This window comes from Rhinopithecus bieti, unplaced genomic scaffold, assembly GCF_001698545.2.
Source record: "Rhinopithecus bieti isolate Rb0 unplaced genomic scaffold, ASM169854v2 scaffold_10657, whole genome shotgun sequence".
Lineage (NCBI taxonomy): Eukaryota > Metazoa > Chordata > Mammalia > Primates > Cercopithecidae > Rhinopithecus > Rhinopithecus bieti.
This window is the reverse complement of record NW_016806691.1, coordinates 696951-721922: the sequence shown is the minus strand read 5'-3', so window position 1 is coordinate 721922 and position 24972 is coordinate 696951. Positions and strand designations below refer to the sequence as shown.

General features: G+C 38.7%; 1 protein-coding gene across 1 annotated transcript in view; it reads right to left on the bottom strand.

The window, feature by feature from the left end:
- PDCD1LG2 (programmed cell death 1 ligand 2) overlaps positions 1-24972 on the bottom strand; it is a 46334-nt gene that overhangs the window by 4747 nt on the left and 16615 nt on the right. Inside the window, exons 3-4 of the mRNA XM_017877454.1 lie at positions 16899-17204; positions 2881-3150 (exon numbers count right to left, since the gene is read on the bottom strand). Of these exons, the coding sequence (XP_017732943.1) occupies positions 2881-3150; positions 16899-17204 (576 nt within the window). The remainder of the gene's footprint in view (positions 1-2880; positions 3151-16898; positions 17205-24972) is intronic.

Genomic DNA, 24972 nt, shown 5'->3' with positions numbered 1-24972 from the left:
ATGCTGTAGGTTGGCCCCTTTCACCATTACTTCCAATGACTCACTTATAGAAGTTCGCTCAACCCCACACATTTAGGCTTTGCTGGATCAAAGGTCTGTCTGGCTTCCTATGGGGAAGTCTAGCATCTAAAGCTGTGCTACTGGTCTGGCCACCTAGAGCTCTTAATATTGGCAGACCAGTGAGCAAAGAAAAAAATTACCATACTGGTGGAGTAATCAATCTTGATTATCATGAAAATCTTGAACACTGCTATATAATGGAGACAAGGAAGAGTATGTCTGGAACTCAGGGGTCCACTGATTCACTGGTTCTTTTTACTTCCATATCCAGTGATAATGAAAAGATATTTGCAACAACCCCAGTCTGTTAAGGACATGATGATCAAAAGCTCAGATCTCTTCGGGTCGTAAGTCTGGGTCACCCTATCAGGCAAAGAAACCATTCTATCTGAGGTGTTGGGTGAGGGAAATCTGGAATGTATGGTGGATGAGTGAGACATCAAATATCACCTGTGGCTTGGGATCAACAGCAGCAGCAGGAACTGCAGCTTGTTCCACAAACTGGTGTACATTAAATCTTTTGCAGAGATTGTGGCTCCCTCCCAGCTGGAAGGCTCAGTGACAGAGCCAACTTAATGTAGGGCTTGAATGGATTTGAACAGTACAAGTGGGGACTCTGAAGTCCTGCCTTATTTCCTCTCAGCCCCACCTTTCACTTCAGCCAGCTGGGGTAGAATTCTGGGTGGGCTTACACTCACTTCAAGGTCAGTAATTCACCTCAAATTGGATACTTTTCTTTCTGCTCTGAGACTTTTCTGATGCGACGGATGCTGGGGAAAGCTCACTCAGCCCACATGCATGTCTAGCCCAGCAGCAGAATGGAGTTCATATTCCTATCAACCAATGGACGTGAAGCAGATGAACAAGTCCTTCCACCTGAAATTCTTTGAGTAGATATCTTAGGAGGCTATCTACATGCTGGTCCTTGAATATTTGAGTTTCTGTTGCCCACACAAACAACTTTGATAATATACTCTTATATTATTCTCTCTTAAACTCCTAAATCTCTTGTTTCTGCCCTCTTGGGTTACCAGTTAAATACCTGCATGCCACACAAGTCCTTATCATAGGCTCTGTCTTACCCTGCTAAGACAATGGGCAAAATGTGAAATACAATGACAATATAGTGAATTTTCTATAAAGCCAAATTGAATCAGTACTAGGGACTGTCCTTTATTCTGACAGTATATCTCAGTAGGATAGATAAAATGATGGCTCTCTCCAAAGATATCCATATTCTAATCCCTGGAATATGTGAATATGTCACCTTACATGGCAAAAGGAATTTTGAAGATGGACCTTGAGATGGGAAGATCACCCCGAATAACCGGGGGGATGCAGTACCTAATGCAATCACAATGGTCCTTAAGAGGTGGCAAAGAGAAGCAAGCTAGTTAGAGAAAGAGATGTGGCTGATCACAGTGGCTCACTCCTGTAATCCCAGAACTTTGGGAGGCCGAGGCAGGAAAATCACCTGAGATCAGGAGTTTGAGACCAGCCTGGCCAACATGGAGATACCCCATCTCTACTGAAAATACAAAAATTAGCCAGTCATGGTAGCATGTGCCTGTAATCCCAGCTTCTCAGGAGGCTGGGACAGGAGAATTGCTTGAACCTGGGAGGCGGAGGTTGGAGTGAGCCGGGATAGTGGCACTGCATTCCAGCCTGGGTGGCAGAATAAGACTCCATCTCAAAAAAAAAAAAAAAAAAAAAAAAGAGAGAGAGAGAGTGAGAGAGATGTGGTGACAGAAGCAGAGGGCTGAATGATGGGGTTGCTGCCTCTGAAGATGGAGGGGCCATAAGGCAATGAATGCAGGTGTCCTCTAGCAGCTGGAAAAGACGGGAAAGTGGAATCTTCCCTTAGGGCCTCTGCAATCCTGCTGACACCTTGATGTGAGCCCAGTGAAACTCAAGTCTGGCTTTCTGGCCTCCATAAGTATCAGGTAATAAATCTGTGTTGTCTTAAACTGTGAAGTTTGTGGTAATTTGATATAGGAGCATTAGGAAACATATGCACTTGGTGATGAAATTACCTGTCTCTTGCAAAATGATTGTGATACTAGGTGTTTGTTGTCCTTACTTGGCAGATAAAAGTTGTTATTTTCCCAAGATTGTTTGAAATTCTGCTGGTGTATGAAGATCAAAAGTATGGGATCCCTTCCAAAAATACCCAGCATAGCCAGTCAAGGCTCTGAAGGATTTTGTAAGAGACCAAATTTCTTGGAAAAACCCCATAACCAGCTGACTGGCAGCAAATACAGCAAAGAAATATTCATTCTGCTGGCTCATGACACTGTACATGAGTCACAGTCATTAGCTATTGTACTAGATATTTTCTGTTTCCTGTCCAGATCTGTTCTATACACTTCAACACTGCTCTGAGTCCTGAGAAGTTGACTTTTATGGAATACAACAATGGACCCTTGTATTCTCTGACTTCTAGCAGGGTTCAGCCAATGGAAGGCACTAGTAGGAGATTGGAGGGTGGGAGGAGAATGAGGTTGGGGTATTCATTCATCCAGCTTCCACCCTTTGGAGTTGCTGCAGATGGCAGCTTCCCTATTCTGTAGCTACAGCTTCTGTGAAATGGGGCTTTCCCTACAGTTGCCTTCTGATTCCAGTAACTTCTCCAACAGTGGTAATTACTCTCCCAATATTGAAGCCCCAGTGTTCTGCACTATCCTTTGTAGTTTCTACAAATGCTGATCACACCTTCATAAATAGTCCCTTTATTACACTCTCCTCCAATCACTGGAGTGTGCCATCTGTTTCTTGCCTGAACCCTGACTGATAGACCTAGGAAGTGGGGGCAGCTCTTACTTTGAAGGTCAATGCTGGCCAAAGTAAGTTCCCTCACTTGAGCATTCCAGAACACACAGCTGAAGTTTCTGCCAGGGTGTGGCTTTAGGCGCAGAACACTGGTGACCTGGTAGAGGCCTTCAGGGGTCCTGGAGTGGCTGGTGTTGGCAGGAACGCTGATGTTTGGCCAGGATACTTCTGCCAGAGGATAACCTGTAGCCTGGCATGTGAGCTCTACCTCATCTGTTTCTGGAACCTTTAGGATGTGAGTGTTTATTTTCCTGTAGGAAGCTGGACAATAGAGAAGAAAAAGAAATAAGACTTTATTTTCTGATTCCTATAGAGCTTGGTACTTAATGCCATGTGAAATGAATAAAATTATCACTATCAATATTAATAATGGTTATCATTTGTAAACACATTCTATATCCCTGATATCATGCTATTATCCACATGTTGAATTATTTAGTTCTTACAATGCAATAAAGATGGCATCGTTGATATTCCCAATTTTTGTGCAGGGTAACTGAAGATAGAGAAGTTGAGTATTTTGCTTATAGTCATAGAGCTTATAACTGGTAGGACCAATATTTGAACATTGGAATTCTGATTCCAGATCTCAACAGTGGTCTAAGCTACCAAAATTTGTGGCTTCTTTCTTATAGTGCTGTAAATTATTTCACAATTGGGGCCAGAAAGAGGATGGAAAATAAAATCAGTAGATTACCCACTATCTCACTTTATTTGGTACTTTTCCAGACATCTTCAGTCAAAATTTACTTTTACTTCCTCCTTTCCTCAGTTTTCTTTGAGATTAAGAAGAGAAAAAAATAAAGACCTAGATAATGTCTATAAATAGTCAAGAGTTGGGTATATTTATTCTGCACTTCTCCCTAACACATATACATACATATACACAAATACACACAGTTCATGCACACACATGCTTCTTTGCAGTATATGCAGAGTGAATTAATAAGATATGGCTCCCTGCTCTCAAGAAAGCTGAGATCTAAGTATAGTCATTTTGGAAAATAGTATAGAGGTTCCTCAAAAAACTAAAAATAGAATTACCACATGATCCAGCAGTCCTATTTCTGGGTATATATCCAAAGGAATTGAAATTAGTATGTTGAAGAGATATCTGTATTCCTATGTTCATTTCAGCATGATTCACAATAACCAAGATGTGGAACCAACCTAAATGTCCATCAACAGAGAATGAATAAAGAAAATGTGGTATATATACACAATGGAATACTATACAGCCCTTAGAAATAAGTAAAATCTGTTATTCATGACAACATGGATGGAACTGAAGGGTATTATGCTAAGTTGAATAAGCCAGGCACAGAAAGACAGATAATGTATGATCTCGTTTATTTGTGAAATCTATAAAAGTAGATACCATAGAAACAAAGTAGAAAGGTGGTTATCAGAGGCTGGGGATGGAGCAGATGTTGCTCAGTCTCAGAGTGGAGGAAATATAGTGATCTATTGCCCTGTGTGATGACCACAGTTAATAATAATGTATTCTGTATTCCAATTTGCTAAAAGCATGAATTTTTTACATTCTCACCACAAAAAAAAAAAAAACTTGGTGATGTGATATGTAAACTAGTTTGATTTATTTTTTTTTTTTTTTTTTTTGAGACAGAGTTTCACTGTTGTCACCCAGGCTGGAGTGCAACAGCGTGATCTTGGCTCACTGCAACCTCCACCCGCCAGGTTCAAGCGATTCTCCTGCCTCAGCCTCCTCAGTAGCTGGGATTACAGGCACCCGCCACCATGCCTGGCTAATTTTTTCTATTTTTAGTAGAGATGGGGTTTCACCATGTTGGTCAGGCTAGTCTCGAACTCCTGACCTCAGGTGATCCACCTGCCTCGGCCTCCCAAAGTGCTGGGATTGTAGGCGTGAGCCACCGTGCCTGGCTTGACTGACTCTTTCTATAATCTATACATAGATCAAAACATCACATTGTACCCCATAAATATACATTATTGCCAGTTAAAAATAAATTTTAAAATTAAAATAAAACTTTATAACTTTATAAAATCTTTAAAAATAAATAAAATAAACATGATATTCTGAGAGACTAGAAGCCACAAGAACCTACCTTCCAGTGGTCTTAGATAATAGCTAAAAATAAACAAATATCAATACGATATGCAGTTACCAGGCAGTGTGGAAAGTCACCTGTTGATTTTTGGTGAGAGGAAGAGGGAATGAGCACTGGCTTTCATTAGGTAGGAAATATTCCTTTAATAAATTAAATTTCGATACAATTTTTGAAGTAAGGATAGTCTTGAAGTAAAGGCAGAGGTGTGATACAACTTTTTTCTCCTAAATTGTTGGAAGTATAAATGGGTACAAACTTTGTGAAAAGCAATTTCACATTGAAAATAGTGGTAACAACCATGTGAAAACCATCTGATGTGTATGATTTACTTATTGTTTTCTATGTGTTGAGCTTTGTGCCACGTCCTTTTACATCCTGTGAAAGAGAAGGAATGTTCATGCCCTTCTTCACAATTTTTGCCCCTCTGTTCCCCTCCTGTGTTGTGGGTCTCAATGTTAAGAATTGACAATTTGATTCGTTGTAGCAAACAACACTCACTAGATCGTTCACTCACAACGTTCACTAGAGAGCAGGGTCACTGCACAGTGAAACATCCACCAGAACCTGCATGCACTTGGGCTCTCCCTTGAAGTTCTTGTCTCCATGTGGTCAGCACACCCAGCTGGGCCTGCTGGTATGTCCCAAAAAGCTCTGACATCTTTCCCCTTAATGTGTAAATATACATAATACATATAATACATTATGTCATTTAAATGATACGCAGACCCTATGAGGTAGGTAAAATTCATATTCCTATTTTGTAATGCATTTTGCATTGGAATCACTATAAGAGGATGTGTCTCCGTGTAATTGCAGATGTCCAGGGATGGAGCAACATAAGCAGGTAGAGGAATATGCTCTGGGGTTCTTAGAAGCACCCAGCACTAGTAGAAGATGAGGCGATTCAGGCACTGAAGCAGTCTACTGAAGGACTTGACCTGTTAGACTCACCAGTCTCCTTGAAGCCAAAACTTTGGCCTATCTTTCACAATCAAACAGTACCTGAAGTGTGCATTTCGAGTACTCACTTTATCTGTCATTTTATGTTATTTATCTACACTTATTTTCCCTTGGTTCAATGTCTTTTGTAATCATTTTATATGATCATACTGTAGATTATTTCTGTAAGCTCTCAAGTCTTTTGGGGAATGAAGTAGAACAAGAACAGGAACAGAGTACTATAGGTGAGGGTCCGGTCCACTATTGCAGGTGGCTTGGACTAAGAAGCTGATCTTGGTGTCCTGGTTGAAAAGTGATTTCAGAAGTAGGGATGCCAGGAATTGGGAGCTTGCCTGAGGCTTTGACTTGGGATACATGAGAGAGCAGATAGGGAGACATAGAGAGAGCTCTTCGGCTACAAGAATCAGCAAGGTTTGGGGAAGGGACAGGAGCCCACATCCTACATTTTTGCAGTATCAGAAATGTCTCCACAGCCTCTTTCTTATTTGGGAGGTGGCGGAAAAGGAATCGCTTCCCAATGGAGAAGCTGGACTGAGGGTGATATTCTTAGGAAAAGATGAGTAAATTTTATAATTTAAGAGGTGGAAGTACTCCAGAAATTCAAGTCATCTGACTTATTGCTCAATGAAAAACACCTTCTACAGCAATTCTCCTAGATAATTGCTTTGATGAATGTTCCACATACACTTGAAAACAATGTGTATTCTTCAGTTGCTGGGTGTACGTTCTATATACCATATGTCAATTAGGTCAAGATGGCTAATTGTGTTGTTCAGATTTTCTGTTTTCCTAATTGTTCTATCAGTTATAATAGAGATGAGTTGAAATCTCAAATGTAAATGTGGATTTGACTAGTTCTCCTAAGTCTGCCAATTATTGTTTAATATTTGAAGCTATCCTGTTAAATGGACACACATTTAGGATTGTTATATGTTTAGAACTCACTTTTTTATCATTATGAAGTGTCCCTTGTTATCTTTAGTAATATTTATCTTCTGATATTAGTAACCTGCTAAATAATTAACTTTTGCTTGAAAACATCTATGAATGGAAACTCCTACTTCCTCTAGAAGCAGTCTTTGCCATGATTATACAATAAGCAAGTTAAACTTCCATTGGAAAGATTTTCTTCATGCCCAAGCAAAATTGTGCCTCTTTGTAGCTTCTACCCATTAGTATTTGTCTAGCTTAGTAACACAACATATGGTAAGCACCATCGTTAAAAACAAGAGTTCAGAATCTAAGCAGTTTGACTAGGCTTTAGCCAAGGGCTAGTTATACGACCTCTTAAACCCTCGGTTTTCTTGTTTATGAAATGGATACAGCAATACTTATCCTTAACAAGGGTGTTAAATAAATAAATTAGTTAGATGTCTAGAACATAACTCAATTAGTGTTAGCAATTATTGTAGGTAACCCTTCTGGTATTTGAAGATAACTAGAAAGACTCCATCTAGTCTTTTCAACCCTAAGTAAAACATGCCTACCTCCTTTAACTGTATCTCACAAGACACAGTCTTCAGACCCATTTCCAGATAGTAGTCTTTGGGTATAGTTTAGTTTTGCCAAGTTCTTTAAAAAGGATACTGTAACACAATCTATATTCTAGGTATTATCTAAGCAGCACAGATATCCAGGGTTTTAATGTAACCTAAGGTCATAAGATCAGTTTTGCTAAATATATGATCTGCTGCTCAGTTAAGTTGGCTATATCCTTACAACCTCAATAACAGACCCCTTAGCACTTGCAGATTGTCTCCAAGTTGACTCAAGACCATCAACCAGTCTTCGTTGTCCCTGACTCAACAACCACTAGCTGTTCAGTCTGTTATAGATCTAGTCAGCTGTGTTATTATCCCACCTTTTACCACCTTATACACAAGGTGTGTGCTTTGTGCATCCTGGGTCTGTTTGCCTTCAGATCCATCTCTCACTTTTTCTTCTCTGCTCTGTGTTGCAGGAAGGCAGATTCCTGTGGCCTGTATAGCCTAGGCACATGACAGCCAATAGGAAGCAGGACAGGAACACTAGAGGATGGATGGGAGGGAGAAGGGAAGGTATTTCTCCCCCATGCTCTATACTTTTGTGGCCTCTCCAGCAGAAAATGCATCTCTTCCCTGGCTCCAGATACCAATGGACAGGCCCATCGGGTTCCAGTGTCTGTCAAGTGACTTTAATGCCTGGGCTCCATTAACCCTGACTTCCCCCTTTTCCCTATAGCCCAGTGGAAGGAGCAGCTTTCTGCTATTGCTAATTTCTGAATTGCTTCCCTGTTCTCTGTTTGGCTTCTTAGTCTCCCTCGTTAAAAGAATTACTATTATCTGCTTTAGATTTCCACAGGTTTAAATGGTTTCTGTTTCCCTGGTTTGTTCTGGCTGTCTGACAGATATGTTACAAGCAATGCTGTAATTTCTGAAATAAAGATGAGCTGTGTACATGGTAGTATCTGTTTTATAGTCATAATGACAGTAAATAAATGGAAAAATGTAGTTTTATATGCCTTGGTCTTAGAGGATCTATGCAAGTTTCTAGTAATCAGTTAAATCTTTTAGGACTGCTTTCAATTCATCAGTTAAATTGCCTGAAAAAGAATAGCAGGTTAACAAGTTTGTAATTCCCAGGAGCTTTTCCCCCCTTTGAAATTCAGGGCATTGTTTTCTTTTTTAAAATAATTTTCTTTCTTTATTTTTAAAACATGTATTGTTTTACTCCAATGGCTTCCCCCTACTGCAGGCAGAGCTCAGAACAGTGTTTTCTTGACTCCGATTTTCTTATGCCCTTCTGCTTCCCCAAGAGAAAAAAAGACACTGAGACTTGACTCTTCTAGCAAATGCTTTCCTTGGGCCTTAGAGGCTTAAACGTGCAGTTGTCTTTTCACTGCTGACTTGCTTCTCTTTGACTGTTTCCTTCCTCTGCCCTTGTTTTTTTTCCTTCTTAGGGTGAAGGCCCTTTTAATGGAGGTCATGCCGCCTCCTTCCTGTACTTGCTGAAGTTGAACGCTTGTCATTCTTGGGCCTTTTTTGTTGGTTTGAAGTACTTTTTTTTTTTAATTTATTTTTTATTTCAATAAGTTTTTGGGGAACAGGTGGTGTTTGGTTACATGGATAAGTTTTTTTTCTTTGTTTTTTTGGAGACGGAGTCTCACTCTGTCGCCCAGGCTGGAGTGCAGTGGTGCGATCTCAGCTCACTCTCAGCTCACTGCAACCTCCGCCTCCCGGGTTCAAGCGATTCTCCTGTCTCAGCCTCCAGAGTAGCTGGGATTACAGGCGTGCGTCACTACGCCTGGCTAATTTTTGTATTATTAGTAGAGATGGGGTTTTACCATGTTGGCCAGGCTGGTCTCAAAATCCTGACATCAGGTGATCCGCCCACCTCGGCCCCCCAAAGTGCTGGCATTACAGGCGTGAGCCACCGCGCCTGGCCATGGATAAATTCTTTAGTGGTAATTTTTAAGACTTTGGTGCACCCATCACCCAAGCAGTGTACACTGTACCAAATGTGTATTTTCTTAATCCCTCACCCCCACCCATCCTTTACTCCAAGTCCTGAAAGTCCACTGTATCATTCTTATGCCTTTGCATTCTAATAGCTTAGCTCACACTTATGAGTGAGAACATGCAATGTTTGGTTTTCCATTCCTGAGTTACTTCATTTAGAATAATAGTCTCCAATTCCATCCAGGTTGCTGCAAATGCTATTATTTCATTCCTTTTCATAGCTAAGTAGTATTCCATGGTGTGTGTGTGTGTGTGTGTGTGTGTGTATATATATTATACATATATATGTATGTATAATATATATACCACATTTTCTTTATCCACTCACTGATTGATGGGCATTTGGGCTGGTTCCATATATTTGCAATTGCTGATTGTGCCACTATAAACATGTGTGTGCAAGTATCTTTTTTTAAATAATTACTTATTTTCCTCTGAGTAGATACCTAGTAGTGGAATTGCTGGATCAAATGGTAGATCTACTTTTAGTTTTAAAGGAATCTCCACACTGTTTTCCATAGTGGTTGTACTAGTTTACATTCCCACCAATGGTGTAAAAGTGTTCTCTTTTCACCACATCCATGACAACATCTATTATTTTTTTATTATGGCCATTCTCGCAGGAGTAAAGTGGTATCACAGTGTGGTTTTGATTTGCATTTCCCTGAGAATTAGTGATGTTGAGCAACAAGCATATGCTTGTTGGTCATTTGTATATCTCCTTTTGCGAATTGTCTATTCATGTCCTCAGCCGATTTTTTGATGGGATTATTTGTTTTTTTTTCTTGCTGATTTATTTGCATACCTTGTAGATTCTGGATATTAGTCCTTTGTCAGATGTATAGATTGTGAACATTTTCTCCCACTCTGTGGGTTGTCTGTTAACTCTGCTGATTATTTCTTTTGCTGTGCAGAAGCTTTTAGTTTAATTAAGTCCCACTATTTATCTGTCTTTGTTGCATTTGCTTTTGGGTTCTTGGTCACGAAGTCTTTGCCTAAGTTAATGTCTAGAAGGGCTTTTTTGATGTTATCTTCTAGAATCTTTATGGTTTCAGGTCTTAGATTTAAGTCTTTGATCCATTTTGAGTTAATTTTTTTATAAGGTGAGATATGAGGATCCAGTTTATTCTTCTCCATGTGGTTAGCCAATCATCCCAGCACTGTTTGTTGAATAGGGTGTCCTTTCCCCACTTCATGTTTTGGTTTGCTTTGTCAAAGATCAGTTGGCTGTAAGTATTTGGCTTTATTTCTAGGTTCTCCATTTTGTTCCATTGGTCTATCTGCCTATTTTATACTAGTATTATGCTGTTTTGGTGACTATTGTGTTATAGTATGGTTTGAAGTTAGGCAGTGTGATACCTCCAGGTTTGTTCTTTTGCTTAGTCTTTCTTGCTTTGGCTATGTGGGCTCTTTTTTGGTTCCATATGAATTTTAGGATTGTTTTTTCTAGTTTTGTGAAGAACTATGGTAGTATTTTGATGGGGAGTGCATTGACTTTGTAGATTGCTTTTGCCAGTATGGTCATTTTCACAATATTGATTCTATGTATTCATGAACATGGGATGTGTTTCCATTTGTTTGTGTCATCTTTGATTTCTTTCAGTAGTGATTTGTAGTTTTCCTTGTAGAGGTCTTTCATGTCCTTGGTTAGGTATATTCCTAAGTATTTTATTTTATTTTGTAGCTATTGGTTGATGTTGGTGTATAGCAGAGCTACTGATTTGTGTATGTTAATTTTGTATCCTGAAACTTTGCTGAATTCGTTTACCAGTTCTACGAGCTTTTAAGATGAATCCTTAGGGTTTTCTAGGTATATGATCATATCATCAGCAAACAGCAACAGTTTGACTTCCTCTTTACCAATTTGGATGCCCTTTATTTCTTTCTCTTTGAGTGCTCTGGCCAGGACTTCCAGTACTATGCTGAATAAAAGTGGTGAAAGTGGGTATTCTTGTGTTGTTCCAATTCTCAGGGAGAATGCTTTAAACTTTTCCCCATTCAGTATAATGTTGGCTGTGGGTTTGTCATAGGTAGCTTTTATTACTCAAGATATGTTCCTTCTGTGCTGATTTTGCTGAGGGTTTTAATCATAAAGGATGCTAGATTTTGTCAAATGCTTTTCTGGGTCTATTGAGATGATCATGTGATTTTGTTTTAATTCTGTTTGTGTGGTGTATCACCTTTATTAACTTGGGGATGTTAAACCATCCCTGCATCCCTGGTACGAAACCCACTTGATCATGGTGGATAATCTTTTGATATGCTGTTGGATTTGGTTAGCTAGTATTTTGTTGAGGATTTTGCATCTATGTTCATCAGGGATACTGGTCTGTAGCTTTTGTTTTTTGTTATGTCCTTTCCTGGTTTTGGTATTAGCGTGCTACTGACTTCATAGAATGATTTAGGGAGGATTCCCTCTTTCTCTATCCTGTGGAATAGTGTCAATAGGATTGGGACCAATTCTTCTTTGAATGTCTGATAGAATTCAGCTGTGAATCTGTCTGGTCCTGGACTTTTTTTTGTTGACAATTTTAAAGGTTACCATTCAATCTTGCTGGTTGTTATTGATCTGTTTATAGTTTCTATATCTTCCTGGTTTAATCTAGGAGGGTTGTATATTTCAGGAATGTATCCGTCTCCTCTAGCTTTTCTGGTTTATACATGTAAAGGTATTCATGGTGGCCTTGAATAATCTTTTGTATTTCCGTGATATCAGTAGTAATATCTCCATTTTGTTTCTAATTGAGATTATTTGGATCTTCTCTCTTCTTTTCTTGGTTATCAATTTTATTTATCTTTTCAAATAAACAGATTTTTGTTTAATTTCTCTTTTGTATTTTTTTGTTTCAATTTCATTTAGTTATGCCCTGATCTTTGTAATTTCTTTTCTTCTGCTGGGTTTGGGTTTGGATTGTTCTTGTTTCTCCAGCTCCAGGAGGTGTGACCTTAGATGGCCTATTTGTGCTCTTTCAGACTTTTTGATGTAGGCATTTAATGCTATGAACATTTCTCTTAGCACTGCTTTTGCTGTATCCCAGAGTTTTGATAGGTTGTATCACTATTATTCAGTTCAAAGAGTTTCTTATTTCTATCTTGATTTTATTGTTCACCCAATGATCATTCACTATTCAACTTCCATGTATTTGCATGGTTTTGAAGGTTCCTTTTGGAGCTGATTTCCAGTTTTACTCCACTGTGATCTAAGAGAGTACTTGATATAATTTTGATTTTCTTACATTTACTGAGACTTGTTTTTTGGCCTATTATATAGTCTATCTTGGAGAATGTTCCATATGCTGATGAATAGAATGTATATTCTGCAATTGTTGAGTAGAATGTTCTGTAACTATCTGTTAAGTCTATTTGTTGTAGGGCATAGTTTAAATTCATTGTTTCTGGTTTGAAGTACTTCTGTAAGCTTCAGCGCATTCCTGGTGTTGGCTCTTCCCATTCCCCTGACCTGCCCAGGCCTTCAGGATGGTTTGGCCCTTGGTGTTCTTGTTTTTAGTGCCTCCTCTGTGACCCTGTCTGGAAACCTTTGCACAGACCAGTTCTCAATCCCAGCTCCTCTGAGAGACCCCTGGGTTCCTGGGGCCTCTCTGTTCTTTGGCCATGCTCCCGCCCCTTCCTCAGATGGATTGCCCCCAGTAATGTAGATGCCACTTGGCTTTTCAGAAACCACAGTCCTTTATCACTGTCTCTTTCAGAATCTCCAGTCATTCCACCTCATAATTTTTTCTGTCCTTTTCAAATTAACTCTTTTCACTATATTTGATGTGATTTTCTGCCCAGACGTCAATGAAGGTGCTATAAACAAACCCATTTTCAAGCTTTATGCCATGGATCAGGCATTTTAAGATAAAAACATGTCCTTCTTCTAGTCCTGCTTCATTCATGGGAACCCTCACTGGGGCCCCAGATCTATCTTGCTTCTTATAGAGACCCTGGATCAGGGTAGCCTACTCTTAGTGATGGTTTTCAACTTTTTTATTGCTTCCTCCTAAAATCATTATGATACAGTATGCTCTTCTCACCTATTAAGTTGATTCTTAGAATTTTTCATAGGTTTCTATACTGGAAAACATATAATGTTCAGCATCTTACGAATTCTTTTAGTAAAACAATTATTTTACTCTTACATATGTATTCAAAGGTGTCTAAATATAAAATGTTATCTTTTATATACAACATCATCCTTGAAAAATACATAAAAATATTTAACAACAGTATATAGTTTCAAATAGCTAGAAGGAGGACATGGAATGTTCTCAACACAAAAAAATGATAAATATTTGAGATGATGAATATGCTAATTACCCCGATCTGATCACTATCCATTGTACGTACTGAAACATCACTAGGTACCCCATAAATACGTACAATTATTGTCAATTTAAAAAAAGATAAAATACATTTCACATATACCCAAAAAAAGGTCTCAAAAGAAGGTGCACATAACTTCAGATTTTTTTCTACTGTATGTCTGTCATTGCTTGTAATCATGTTTTCACAATAAACTTAGTTAATGTGTCAATTTCTAAAATATATGTACATAGTACAATATAGTTTCCACAAGAAAAAAAATGCATCTAAAACAATATTACATATTTTAAATAAGCTCTTACAAACAAAATAATACGTATGAAACAGGCTGGAATAATTTCCTGTGTTAAAAAAGGGGAATGAGACTGGAAAATGTGGACAGAAAGAGAATAAATAAATAAGACAAATAAGAGAGACTTTTTAAAGTAAGGAATCTAATGAATTCAATTCCCTCTAAGTAAAAATAAATAAATTATTAAATGAAAAAATTCTTCTCTAACTGTCTAAATTGTTTCTTTTCATTCATTGAACCTCACTTCCAATTTCACCTTCCCTACAGAATTTTGTCTTAATGTAACATATTTTTGTTTGACAGATTTTGCATTGATTATTGTTATATGTCTTTACAACAAAATATTTATAGTTATTGAAATTAAAACTTTTCTCTTGTGACTATGAAGCGTTAAAGTATTCAAGGTTTTCTGCATTGAGATCTAATTTCTATTATTATTAACACATATTTGATCAAAATGTAAAATGTTATGAATATTGATAATTATTAAACATGAAAGATGAAAATTTATTGGAAATGTGTCTCTTAATAAGATGGATATGGCTGTCTTTTTCAAATTATTCATGAATCTGAAGAAGCATATGACATGGTTGGAATGATTCTATATAATAGAATTCAGCATCAATTCTAGTTCTATTTTTCATTTTTTTGTAGCTTATAAGGGCTAAGGAATCTTGTTTGTATGAGTAAATCAATGGGAATGGTAGCAGTTTTGTTATAGCAATGTCATTTCATTCTTTGACCTGGTTTACATGGCAAAATTACTCATTTTGATTATCAGCTATTAACTTTATAAGAGTCTCCTTCAATGTTGTTGAAAGCAGAAAATTTGATACCACATTATTTGCAAAAGGGTTTTTAGTCATAACAGTTCCATCAGGTGTCAATGTTCCCAATCATTCTTTTGTTTAACACTATAGAGGGTTTTACACCCTGGGACAATGGACTATATTAATGATGAGTAAGTGGTAGGCTTACAAGAGGAAGTGTTTCAGGGGAATCCCAAGAGCCTTGCCTGGCATGCACATTCTCAGGCTCGTCAATTTTGGGAAGGAGTATTTGGGGAAGATGAGGATCTGGAAACTCACTTCCTAAAACTGCCTGTGCCCATACATCCCTTGAAAAGTCTTTGTAATCCCCAAATATCCCAGTTTGATGACCAACACTATAAGGAACAAATCTCTCCACAACTGAGAAATCCCTGGTCTAGGTAAGGAGTAGGCAGGGTGCCTCCCCAGGAATGAGAGACAGTCCTCAGCTTGAGAGAATGGGCAGAAGGCCTGGCCCATTAATACAGCATTCAGATAGAGATCAATAAACACAGAGGTGGTGATTTAGGGTTGCAGATATTTTAGTACATCAAGGCATCCCAAGAATGTACAGCCTTACATTAAGGGAACTCAGACTAACTTCAGTATTCTAGAGTTCCTTCCAGCTGCTGCCTGGATGTAGGAAATGCAATAAAGATAGAAAACAGTTACATCTAGGCTAATGGCTTTCCTGGTGACTCATGGATGGTTGAGGTGTGAGGAGGTCACTGTCCCTGTAACAACTGAGGGTCTTTTAACCAACTCTGTGGACCCTTATTATATGCCAGGTACCATGCTCAGTTCTTGATATTCATTATCTCTCTCAATGTTGACAAAAATCCTGTGTGGTTGGTACCACTATTGTTCTTCTTCTACAAATAAGCAAAATGTGAGGTTATGAAAGACAAAATAACCTGCCCAAGGACAAGGGTGAACACAAATTCATCCTCATGTCCAGTCCCTCTAGTTTGTCCTTCTTTGTACCAGATCATAAAGTCACACACTTCTGCCAAGGTTAATGGTTTTTTGGGGCCAAAACCCACAGACCCTCTAGAAGACAGTATAGACCATCTGAGGTCCAATGCGTGCGAGGGGAGAGGCCAGAGAAATATTGGCATAGTGTATCTCGGAGCACTCAAGCCCAGAGATCATAAGCCAATGAACAAGCAAAATCCATTTTTTATAGTTGTCATATGTCTTTCCCCAAATCACCTTTTCTAGAACAAACAAGAGTGTGAAGATTCTCTTTATATTTAGGGTTTTGACTTGTGCTGGGGGGTGCAGAGGTCCCTGAATCCAGAGGAATAGGGACAGCTATAGACTTCATGGGACTCTCTTGGGCTACCCACTTCCCTTCACTGGATCTCAGCTACTTCATCTGCAATAAATAGGGCTTGCATTTGAGCAGTGTTTTCCAAACTTGTAACTTTTTTATGATCCAAAGTAAGAAAAAAAAATTTATACCATGAGCCAACACACACACACACCCACCTCAGAAATTAGTTTTACAGTACTCAGTACTACTCTGTGATGTCTTCTGATCTACTCTATCTATTCTCTTCTATTCATTATTTTTTAAAGGGTGGGAAACATGCATCTGGTTGCTACTCACTAAATTGATATTTTAATTCACTAATGGGTGGCAAACCATAGTTTTAAAAACTCTGGATTCAGGCTATAAACTATTGAAAAAGAATACCTTAATAATCAAGTCAGGGATGTTCCATGGGAGAACTGTGAATTAGGCAAAGTTTATTTTTCAAACCCTCCCACATTTCAAGGACTAATTTTCCTGGCTTCCTCCAGTCCCATTTTATTCCTATAGCTCCTACCTCCTTTCACTTGTACTTCAGCTGCTTTGTACTCAGATGTCAAAAATTATTTCCAAGCAGATGCTTTCGTTTTCTCTGAAATAGCTCTGTCTCCTTAAAAGCAGCCTTCTTGTTTTTGCTTGAGCTACCTTTAATGGGTTTCTGTGACTTGCAGGTCCTCTGTTGGAGAGATGCTTCCATGGATTCTAGTCCTTGACACCACTCACCTTTGACTTTCAGAGTCAGGTACTTGTAGTCCCAGGCAACCCCATAGATGATTATGCATTGGTACTGTCCTTCGTCCCTCACTTGGACTTGAGGTATGTGGAACAAGGCCTTCCCTAGGGACAGCTGCTCCTCCAGCAAAGTGGCTCTTTCACGGTGTGGGGATGTATCATTTTCCACCTTTTGCAAACTGGCTGTTATTGCTCCAAGGTTCACATGACTTCCAGTGTCAAAGTTGCATTCCAGGGTCACATTGCTGCCATGCTCTATTATGTACAGTTCCTTAGGGACTGTCACTGTGAATAAAGCTGAAAAGAAAACAAGATATTTTGCCATTGTCTGCCTTTACTTTACATTCCAGTTCTTACAAAGTGTGACCTGAGACCCATCTCACCCCCATTTTCCAAAAGGCACCTGTCATTATCTCGACATTCCCTTGGCGAATCCTTTCTCTCCTTTGCCCTGTCCATCTGGGCAAGAGGGGGATTCTTGACCCGCTGATCTGAGGTAGCTCTCTCCTCCAAACATTCCCTCCTGGGGACCTGACTGCCCCTTGCTCCTCTCTGGGCACCCCAGCAAGAGCTTCTGGTGGACAACACTGCTTGCTCTCAGAGGCCTCTCCCACCTCCAGTCCCTGACCCCCGAGCCCTACAGTCATTCCAGGTCGTATGTCATATAAGAACAAAATGCTTCCTTACGACTTCCCTACCATCAAGGTCTGAGCTCATGTTACTTAAATACCTTCACATCCTATTCTCCAGGTTCATTTTCCTCAATCCATATTGATTAATTTATATATTTTCCTGCCAAATATCACTTCCTCTCACCAGTGATGGTGATAATAACTATTACTTGTTGAGTTCTTACAATTGTCAGACACTCTGCTAACACATTGTCTCACTGAGTCTTCCTAGAAGCCAGCAAGGTAGGTAATAATATTCTATCCTTGTTTTTCAGAAAACAAAATGAGGCACAAAAGGTTAAGTAACTTGCCCAAGATTGTACAGCCAGAATCAGATCAGGTATTTCTAACCACCACATCATACAAGTCCACTGTAGATGCTTTCTATTTTCTAACAATAAAGGGAAAGGAAAAATGGAACTGATATTTAATGTATACCTAGTATGTACCATGCCAGGCACCGTACTAGGAACTTTTACTATATTGTTTAATACTGAAAACATGACCATGAAACATGTTTTGTCATTATGGTTATATAGTTGAGGAAACTGGCTCCAAGCAGTTCACTTCAGGACATGCATTAGTAAAGTTAAAATCCAGAGCCAGTCAGATGTTTGACTTCAAAATCTGTAGTTTCCACTCAGTGTTTACCAAAATGTGAGGGACACGCCACTAGAAGTATGTAAGATGATTTTAGATGAGGCAGAATCAAAGCCTAAATGGAATTAAATTATTCAGAGAGGAATTTATTCCCTTTTCAATTATATTTTAATCCTTCAATTGTATATAATTTGCAACTAGACTTCCACACCTCTAACACTGGCTATTTTTCCTTTTAATCAAACAGGAATCTTCCAGGTAGATAACAGTATCTGGGTAGGATTTGATAACACTGCTTTATTTTCATTGCATTTATTTTTCTTCCTATTCTCTATTTACCTGTGCAAATGATACTTGTTTTTGATCTACCACAGGGGTATATGGTTTTATTTTTTAAAAGTTGAATTGATCTAAATAGTTCTATAAAAGTGCATAAGGAGTGGCCAAACTAGTAAAGGTAGTGTTTACATCAATAAAGTGTGAAAAATGACAAAATTAGGCTGCTTCCATCATTAATGAGTGGGTATTCATTGTGGTGGAGGTATAGGAAAATCTTGAAGTAGTTTTGGAATAATCACAGAAGATTAGTTCAGTAGAGCTTGCTTCATTCATTCATTCAATCATATCATTCATTCAACAAATATTTGGGGACTTCTTCTAAGCATTAGCTATTCAAGAAGTTGTTTCAGTATAAAATGTGATATGCAAGAGCATAGAATATAGTGACAGGTGAGCCTGGGTTCAAATGCTGACTATCAGGATTAGGAGTCCTTTGACTGCGAGTCCATCCTTTAATCTCTGTGAGCTTCAGCCTCTTTATCTGTAAAATGAGGTTGGACTCTACCTCTCAGTATTATGGTGGAGGCTGGACGAGGTGTTACATGTGAAGTGCCTAGATCTGTCAGGCAGTAGGCACTCAGCAAATGTTTGTTCCTTTCTTTCGTACCTTTAATTCTTGGGAAAGTGGTAATTCATATGTGGAATGCATGGTCAATCTTTATCCTCCAGGATATTTTACTAACCAGGACAGTCCATTCTCTGATCAGATTTCACAGTATAAGTAACTTTTGGGTTTTCTGCTGCTTGAATGATTCCCATTGCAGTTGTCCTCTGATTCAAGTTTTTCTTCCCACTGTCCTGCAAATCTTTGAAGGCAAAGACCAGGCTGAGTTTGCTTTGATATATCCAGTACATAGCGCATACCAAGTTCTAGTTAAGAGCTTGGCAAATAAATGACAGAAAGAGAGAGAGGGAGAAAGAAAGGATGACCCTGGTTATATATTCACCTCTGCTTTCCTTTCATCAAACTGCAATTTGCCTGTGATCACACAAATTGACCTTCTTAATTGCCACACAGCACACTTGATAGTGATATCCACAAACCTGAGATTTATTTCAAATGACCGACATTTATAGCTTGCCTCTATTCCCTGTTTTAACTATGGCTAGAACATTAATGTGACTTTCTACAGAGAGGAGTTCATGTGTGCCCAGCATTCTTTTGTGCAGGAGGGGCACAGGGGCAGGGCTATAAGGTGAGTGTATGTGTGTACAACAGTGCTAATCATATCTGCACTTGCTGTGCCAGGTTGCAAAGAACCTGAAATAATGCATGTAAAAAGAGATTTCCTGTATGATTCTTTTATTTTATTCCACTGCACACTTGGAATAGCTCTCACCTCGGAATCTCCATAATGGGACCCTCTTCAGGGCAGATCCCTTTATGATGGAAGCCATCCTTAAATACTTGAGTTATTAAGTCCCTTATAACTTAATGCAGAGCCACCTGATACCAAATCCGATCTGTCCTTGAAGAATAATATTCAACTATTCATTAAATGTGTAGTAGTCATATGCCAAGTTCAAGAATTACCTACTACTTTTACTTTTCTATAATTCTTCTCTTGTTTAATTACATATGACACACAGGAAACAGGGAAGAAAATGGGACTTACAAGGAAGGTTAGTTGCTGAGTCTGCGTAACAACAAGAATTAAATAGATGACTTTGGGTAGAGACTCTGTTGAATCTATTTAGCAAATTTATTTACTGCACTATGCTTTCGTGTCATGAGAAAGGGAACGCCTATAACTTCCTCTGGAACTCCCCTTAGTTTACAGCAGAACTCCCCTCTTTACTGCCTGGGCCTTTGATAAAAGTCCATTTTCTTCCTGTTTTTCCTGTCTGCTTTGTAAGAATATGTGCCGGGAGTGATAGGCATAAAGTATGCTCCTTTTCAGACAGGCGACATTTTTCAGCTAATATTTACAAGAGAAAACAGCAATTAGCAAACATGAATCATGTGTCTGAATAGCTCAGAATACCTAGAAGATTAATTGTTATTTGGTCTAATTTTGCCCCAAGTAAAGTTTCTAAGACATGCAAATTTTGAGCTTGATTATTCCATACAAAATAAGGGGTTTAGGAAATGCAATACATTTTTGAAATCCTGAAACATTCTTGCTTATTGTAAGTCACAGAGTCAGTCAAAACACTGTTGGAAACAATTCTATGAAGAGGTTTTTTTCTCAAGCCCAGCTACAAATTAGATTCATTAAGCAGAGGGCCTCAATCTTGACTAACATTGGAATCACCTGGGAGGCTTTTAAAACACTAATGCCCAGGCACTACTTTGGATCTGTTAAAATTAAATTATTTTGGGGATGAGGTCAGCATCATTAAAAATTTTCTTTTCCTGGGAGCTTCTCATGTGCAGACAGTATTGGGAACCATTAGTTACACAAATTAACATTTGCACTTGCAAACATCTTTTACCACCTTGCCCTTTAAACTGTTGTCCTCAGCTTCACCTGGAAGTTAGGTAGAAGTGTAGAATTTCAGGCCTGCCCCAGACTTAGAGAATCAGGATCTGCATTTAACAAGGTCACCGTAATTTGCATGCTCATTAATGTTTGAGAAGTAGAGTTATAACACTGGTCTGCATTTGGACTGTCACTGGGAAGTAGAGTAATAGTTGATATTTCTTAAATGCAGTAAGTCAGACACTGGGCTAGCCCATCATTTCATTTGATGCTCCCAACAACTCTGCAAGGTAGATGTTGCTATCCACATTTTACAGATGGGGAAACTGAGGCTTAAAGAAGTGATGTAACTTGCCCAAGGTCAAAGAATGGTAGCTCATGGAACCAGAATTCAAATTCATCTCTGTGTCTTCAATGCATATTTATTTCTGTGCTACCAATGACTGCAGTTATGACTATATATCCACTGGCATGTGTACACTATATCCATGAGTGAGGTTTTTTTGTTTTTTTTTTTTTCTTTTTTTTGCTGTAAAGGAAAAGATGTTTGGTTTACTATTTTACATGCCACATGGTTATTAAATTAAGCTTCAATCTAGCATTGAGCTCCTGAAGGTATTAGACAAAGGAGAAAACTGGAAGGTTTCCACAGCTACAAAATTAAGCAGACAACACAGGCTTTCCATTCATTTGGGGCCCTTAACTAAACTAAAGGGCAAAACACTTGGCAAAAGCATGAAAAATTTATACATGCAGGTCCTTTTGCTAGATTAGAACACTTAACTTGATGCATTTCAAAAATTCTTGAGGGAGCTTTGCATTTTATTGCAACCAGGCATCAATGGTAGTCAGCACCTGTCACATCTTCAGGAAACACAATAAATCATTTGCATTGCCCAAGACAGCTTCCTCTTTAAGCTAAGTTTATATTTTATCCCCCACATTTAACAACAGAAGTGTAAGTTTTTTCAGACTTGCCACATAATGTACTTGAGAAGTAAGGGTGGGGTGGGAGGTGCTTTACATAGCCACATTCTTCAGAAAACTCTGAAGTTCCTGATTTAGGACAAAATTCTGCTCTATGCACCTGACTCATGCTCTGCTCAATGTAGGAGGACTGCATGGAGACACGTCTTAGCATAGAATTCGTTTCCCCAACCTCATTCTTCTCCTTTGTATATCTCAGCAGTCAGCAGAAGTAGTTTTGGATCTAAAGATAGGCCAAGTGGAGTAACCCAGGCTGAGGTCTGTGCCCCAGAATGACCTCAGACATCACTATGGTCATTGTGGTCCCCCTGGTTTTCATCTACCTCTGGAGTATGAAGAGAGAAGAAAAACATCAATGAAAAAAGAAAGACCAGTCTTTCCTCTAAGACATGACAAGATATAAAAAATATTTCTGGGTTATAAGATGTCCTTAGATTTTGAAATAAAAATGTAAGAAAAAAACAAATATCAGTGATATTTGCAAAAGGATATACACATAGGTCAATGGAATAGAAAGTTCAGAAACAGACCCACATAAATATGACTAATTGATTCTGAAGAAGATTCAAAGGCTATTGAATGGGGAAAGGATGGGTTTTTTGACAAATGGGGCTGGAACAACTGAACATCTACATGTAAAACTAAAATGAGCTTAACCTATACATCACACCTTATATAAAAATTAAAATGGATTATAAACCTTACATATAGAATATACAACTACAAAATGTGTAGAAGAAAACATAGAAGACAATCCTTTACATCTTGGGTTATGCAAAGAGTTTTTGGATGTGATACCAAGAGCATGATCCATAAAAGAAAAATTGATAAATCACACTTCATCAAAATTAAAATCTTTGCTCTGCAAAAGCACAGTTAAGAAAATGAAAAGACAAGCTACAGACTTCAAAAGAATATTTGAAAATCAATATCTGATAAATAACTTGTGTCTGGAATAAAGAACTCTTAAGGTTGGGGCAGTGGCTCACACCTGTAATCCCAGCACTTTGGGAGGCCAAGGTGGGTGGGCCACTTGAGGTCAGGGGTTCGAGACAGCCTGGCCAACATGGTGAAACCCCAACTCTTCTGAAAATACAAACATTAGCCAAGCATGGTGGTGCATGCCTGTAATTGCAGCCACTCAAGAGGCTGAGGCTGGAGAATCGCTTGAACTTGGGAGGCAGAGGCTGTAGTGAGCCAGGACACTGAACTCCAGCCTGGGCAACAGAGCAAGACTGCGTCTCAAAAAAAAAAAAAAAAAAAAAAAAAGAGAGAGAACTTTTAAAACCTTACAATAAGAAAATAAACAACAATTAAACAATTGTTTAATTCCTTAGTATACAATTATAAAGCGTGAAATGATTTGAATGTCACCAAAGAAGATATATAATAAGTACATAAAAACTTAACTAAGGCCAGGTTCAGTGGCATATGCCTGTAATCCCAGCACTTTGGGAGGCTGAGGCAAGAGGATCACTTGAGTCCAGGAGTTTGAGACTGGCCTGGGAAACACAAGGAGATCCCATCTCTACAAAATTAAAAAAAAAAAAAATTAGCCAGGCATGGTGGCATGGCCTGTAGTCCCAGCTACTACAGAGGCTGAGGTGGGAGAATCGCTTGAGCCTGAGAGGTTGAGGCTGCAGTGAGCTGCGATTGTACCATTGCATTCCAATCTTGGCAACAGAGTGATACCTTATCTCAATAAAAGAAAAAAAAAGTGTGTGTGTATATATACACACACATATATAAAATAAAATATGTATACTATCTAAGATTATATATAAAATAATATATAAATATATGTATACTTAATATCATTAGTCATTAGGAAAATGCAAATTAGAACCACTTCTACACACCTATTAGAATGACTTAAGAAAAGAGCGGGGTGTGGTGGCTCATGCCTGTAATTCCAGCACTTTGGGAGGCCAAGGTGGGTGGATCACTTGAGGTCAGGAGTTCGAGACCAGCCTGGTCAATATGGTGAAACCCCGTCTCCTAAAAAATACAAAATTAGCCGGGCATGGTTGTGGGTGCCTGTANTATACTTAATATCATTAGTCATTAGGAAAATGCAAATTAGAACCACTTCTACACACCTATTAGAATGACTTAAGAAAAGAGCGGGGTGTGGTGGCTCATGCCTGTAATTCCAGCACTTTGGGAGGCCAAGGTGGGTGGATCACCTGAGGTCAGGAGTTCGAGACCAGCCTGGTCAATATGGTGAAACCCCGTCTCTACTAAAAATACAAAAAATTAGCAGGGCATGGTTGTGGGTGCCTGTAATCCCAGCTACTTGGGAGGCTGAGGCAGGAGAATTGCCTGAACCTGGGAGGTGGAGGTTGCAGTGAGGCAAGATCACGGCATTGCACTCCAGCCTGGGTGACAGAGCGAGACTCTGTCTCAAAAAAAAAAGAAAAAAAAAAAAGAAAAAATAGAAAAGAATATCAGTGCTGGCAAGAATGAGGAACAACTAGAACTCTCATACACTTGCTGGTGGGAATGCAATAATTGTACAGCCACTATGGAAAAGTTTGGCGGTTTCTTATAATAAACCATACACTTACCACATGACCTAGCAATCCCACTTCTAGGTATTTATCCAAGTGAAATGAAAACCTAGGTTCACACAAAAAACCTATATGCAAATATTTATAATAACTTTATTTGTAATCACCCAAAATGGGAAATACCCAAATGTTCCCCAACTGGGGAATTTATAAACAAAATACAGTATACATACAATAGAATGTACTCAACAGCAAAAAGGTATAAATTATTGATTCACACAATATGAATGAATTTCAAATGCTTTATGTTAAGTGAAAGAAGCCAGATACAAAAGGATATCTAATGAATTATTACATTTATATGACATTCTGGAAAAGTCAAAACTATAAGGACAGAAAATAGATCCGTAGGTGTCTGGACTTAAGACTTGGGAGAAGCTTTTTGTTCGTTTGTTTGGCAGGGGATGGAACTGTCCTGGATGTTCACTGTGGTGGTGGTAGTTATAGGACTAAGGATTTGTTAAAATTAATAAGA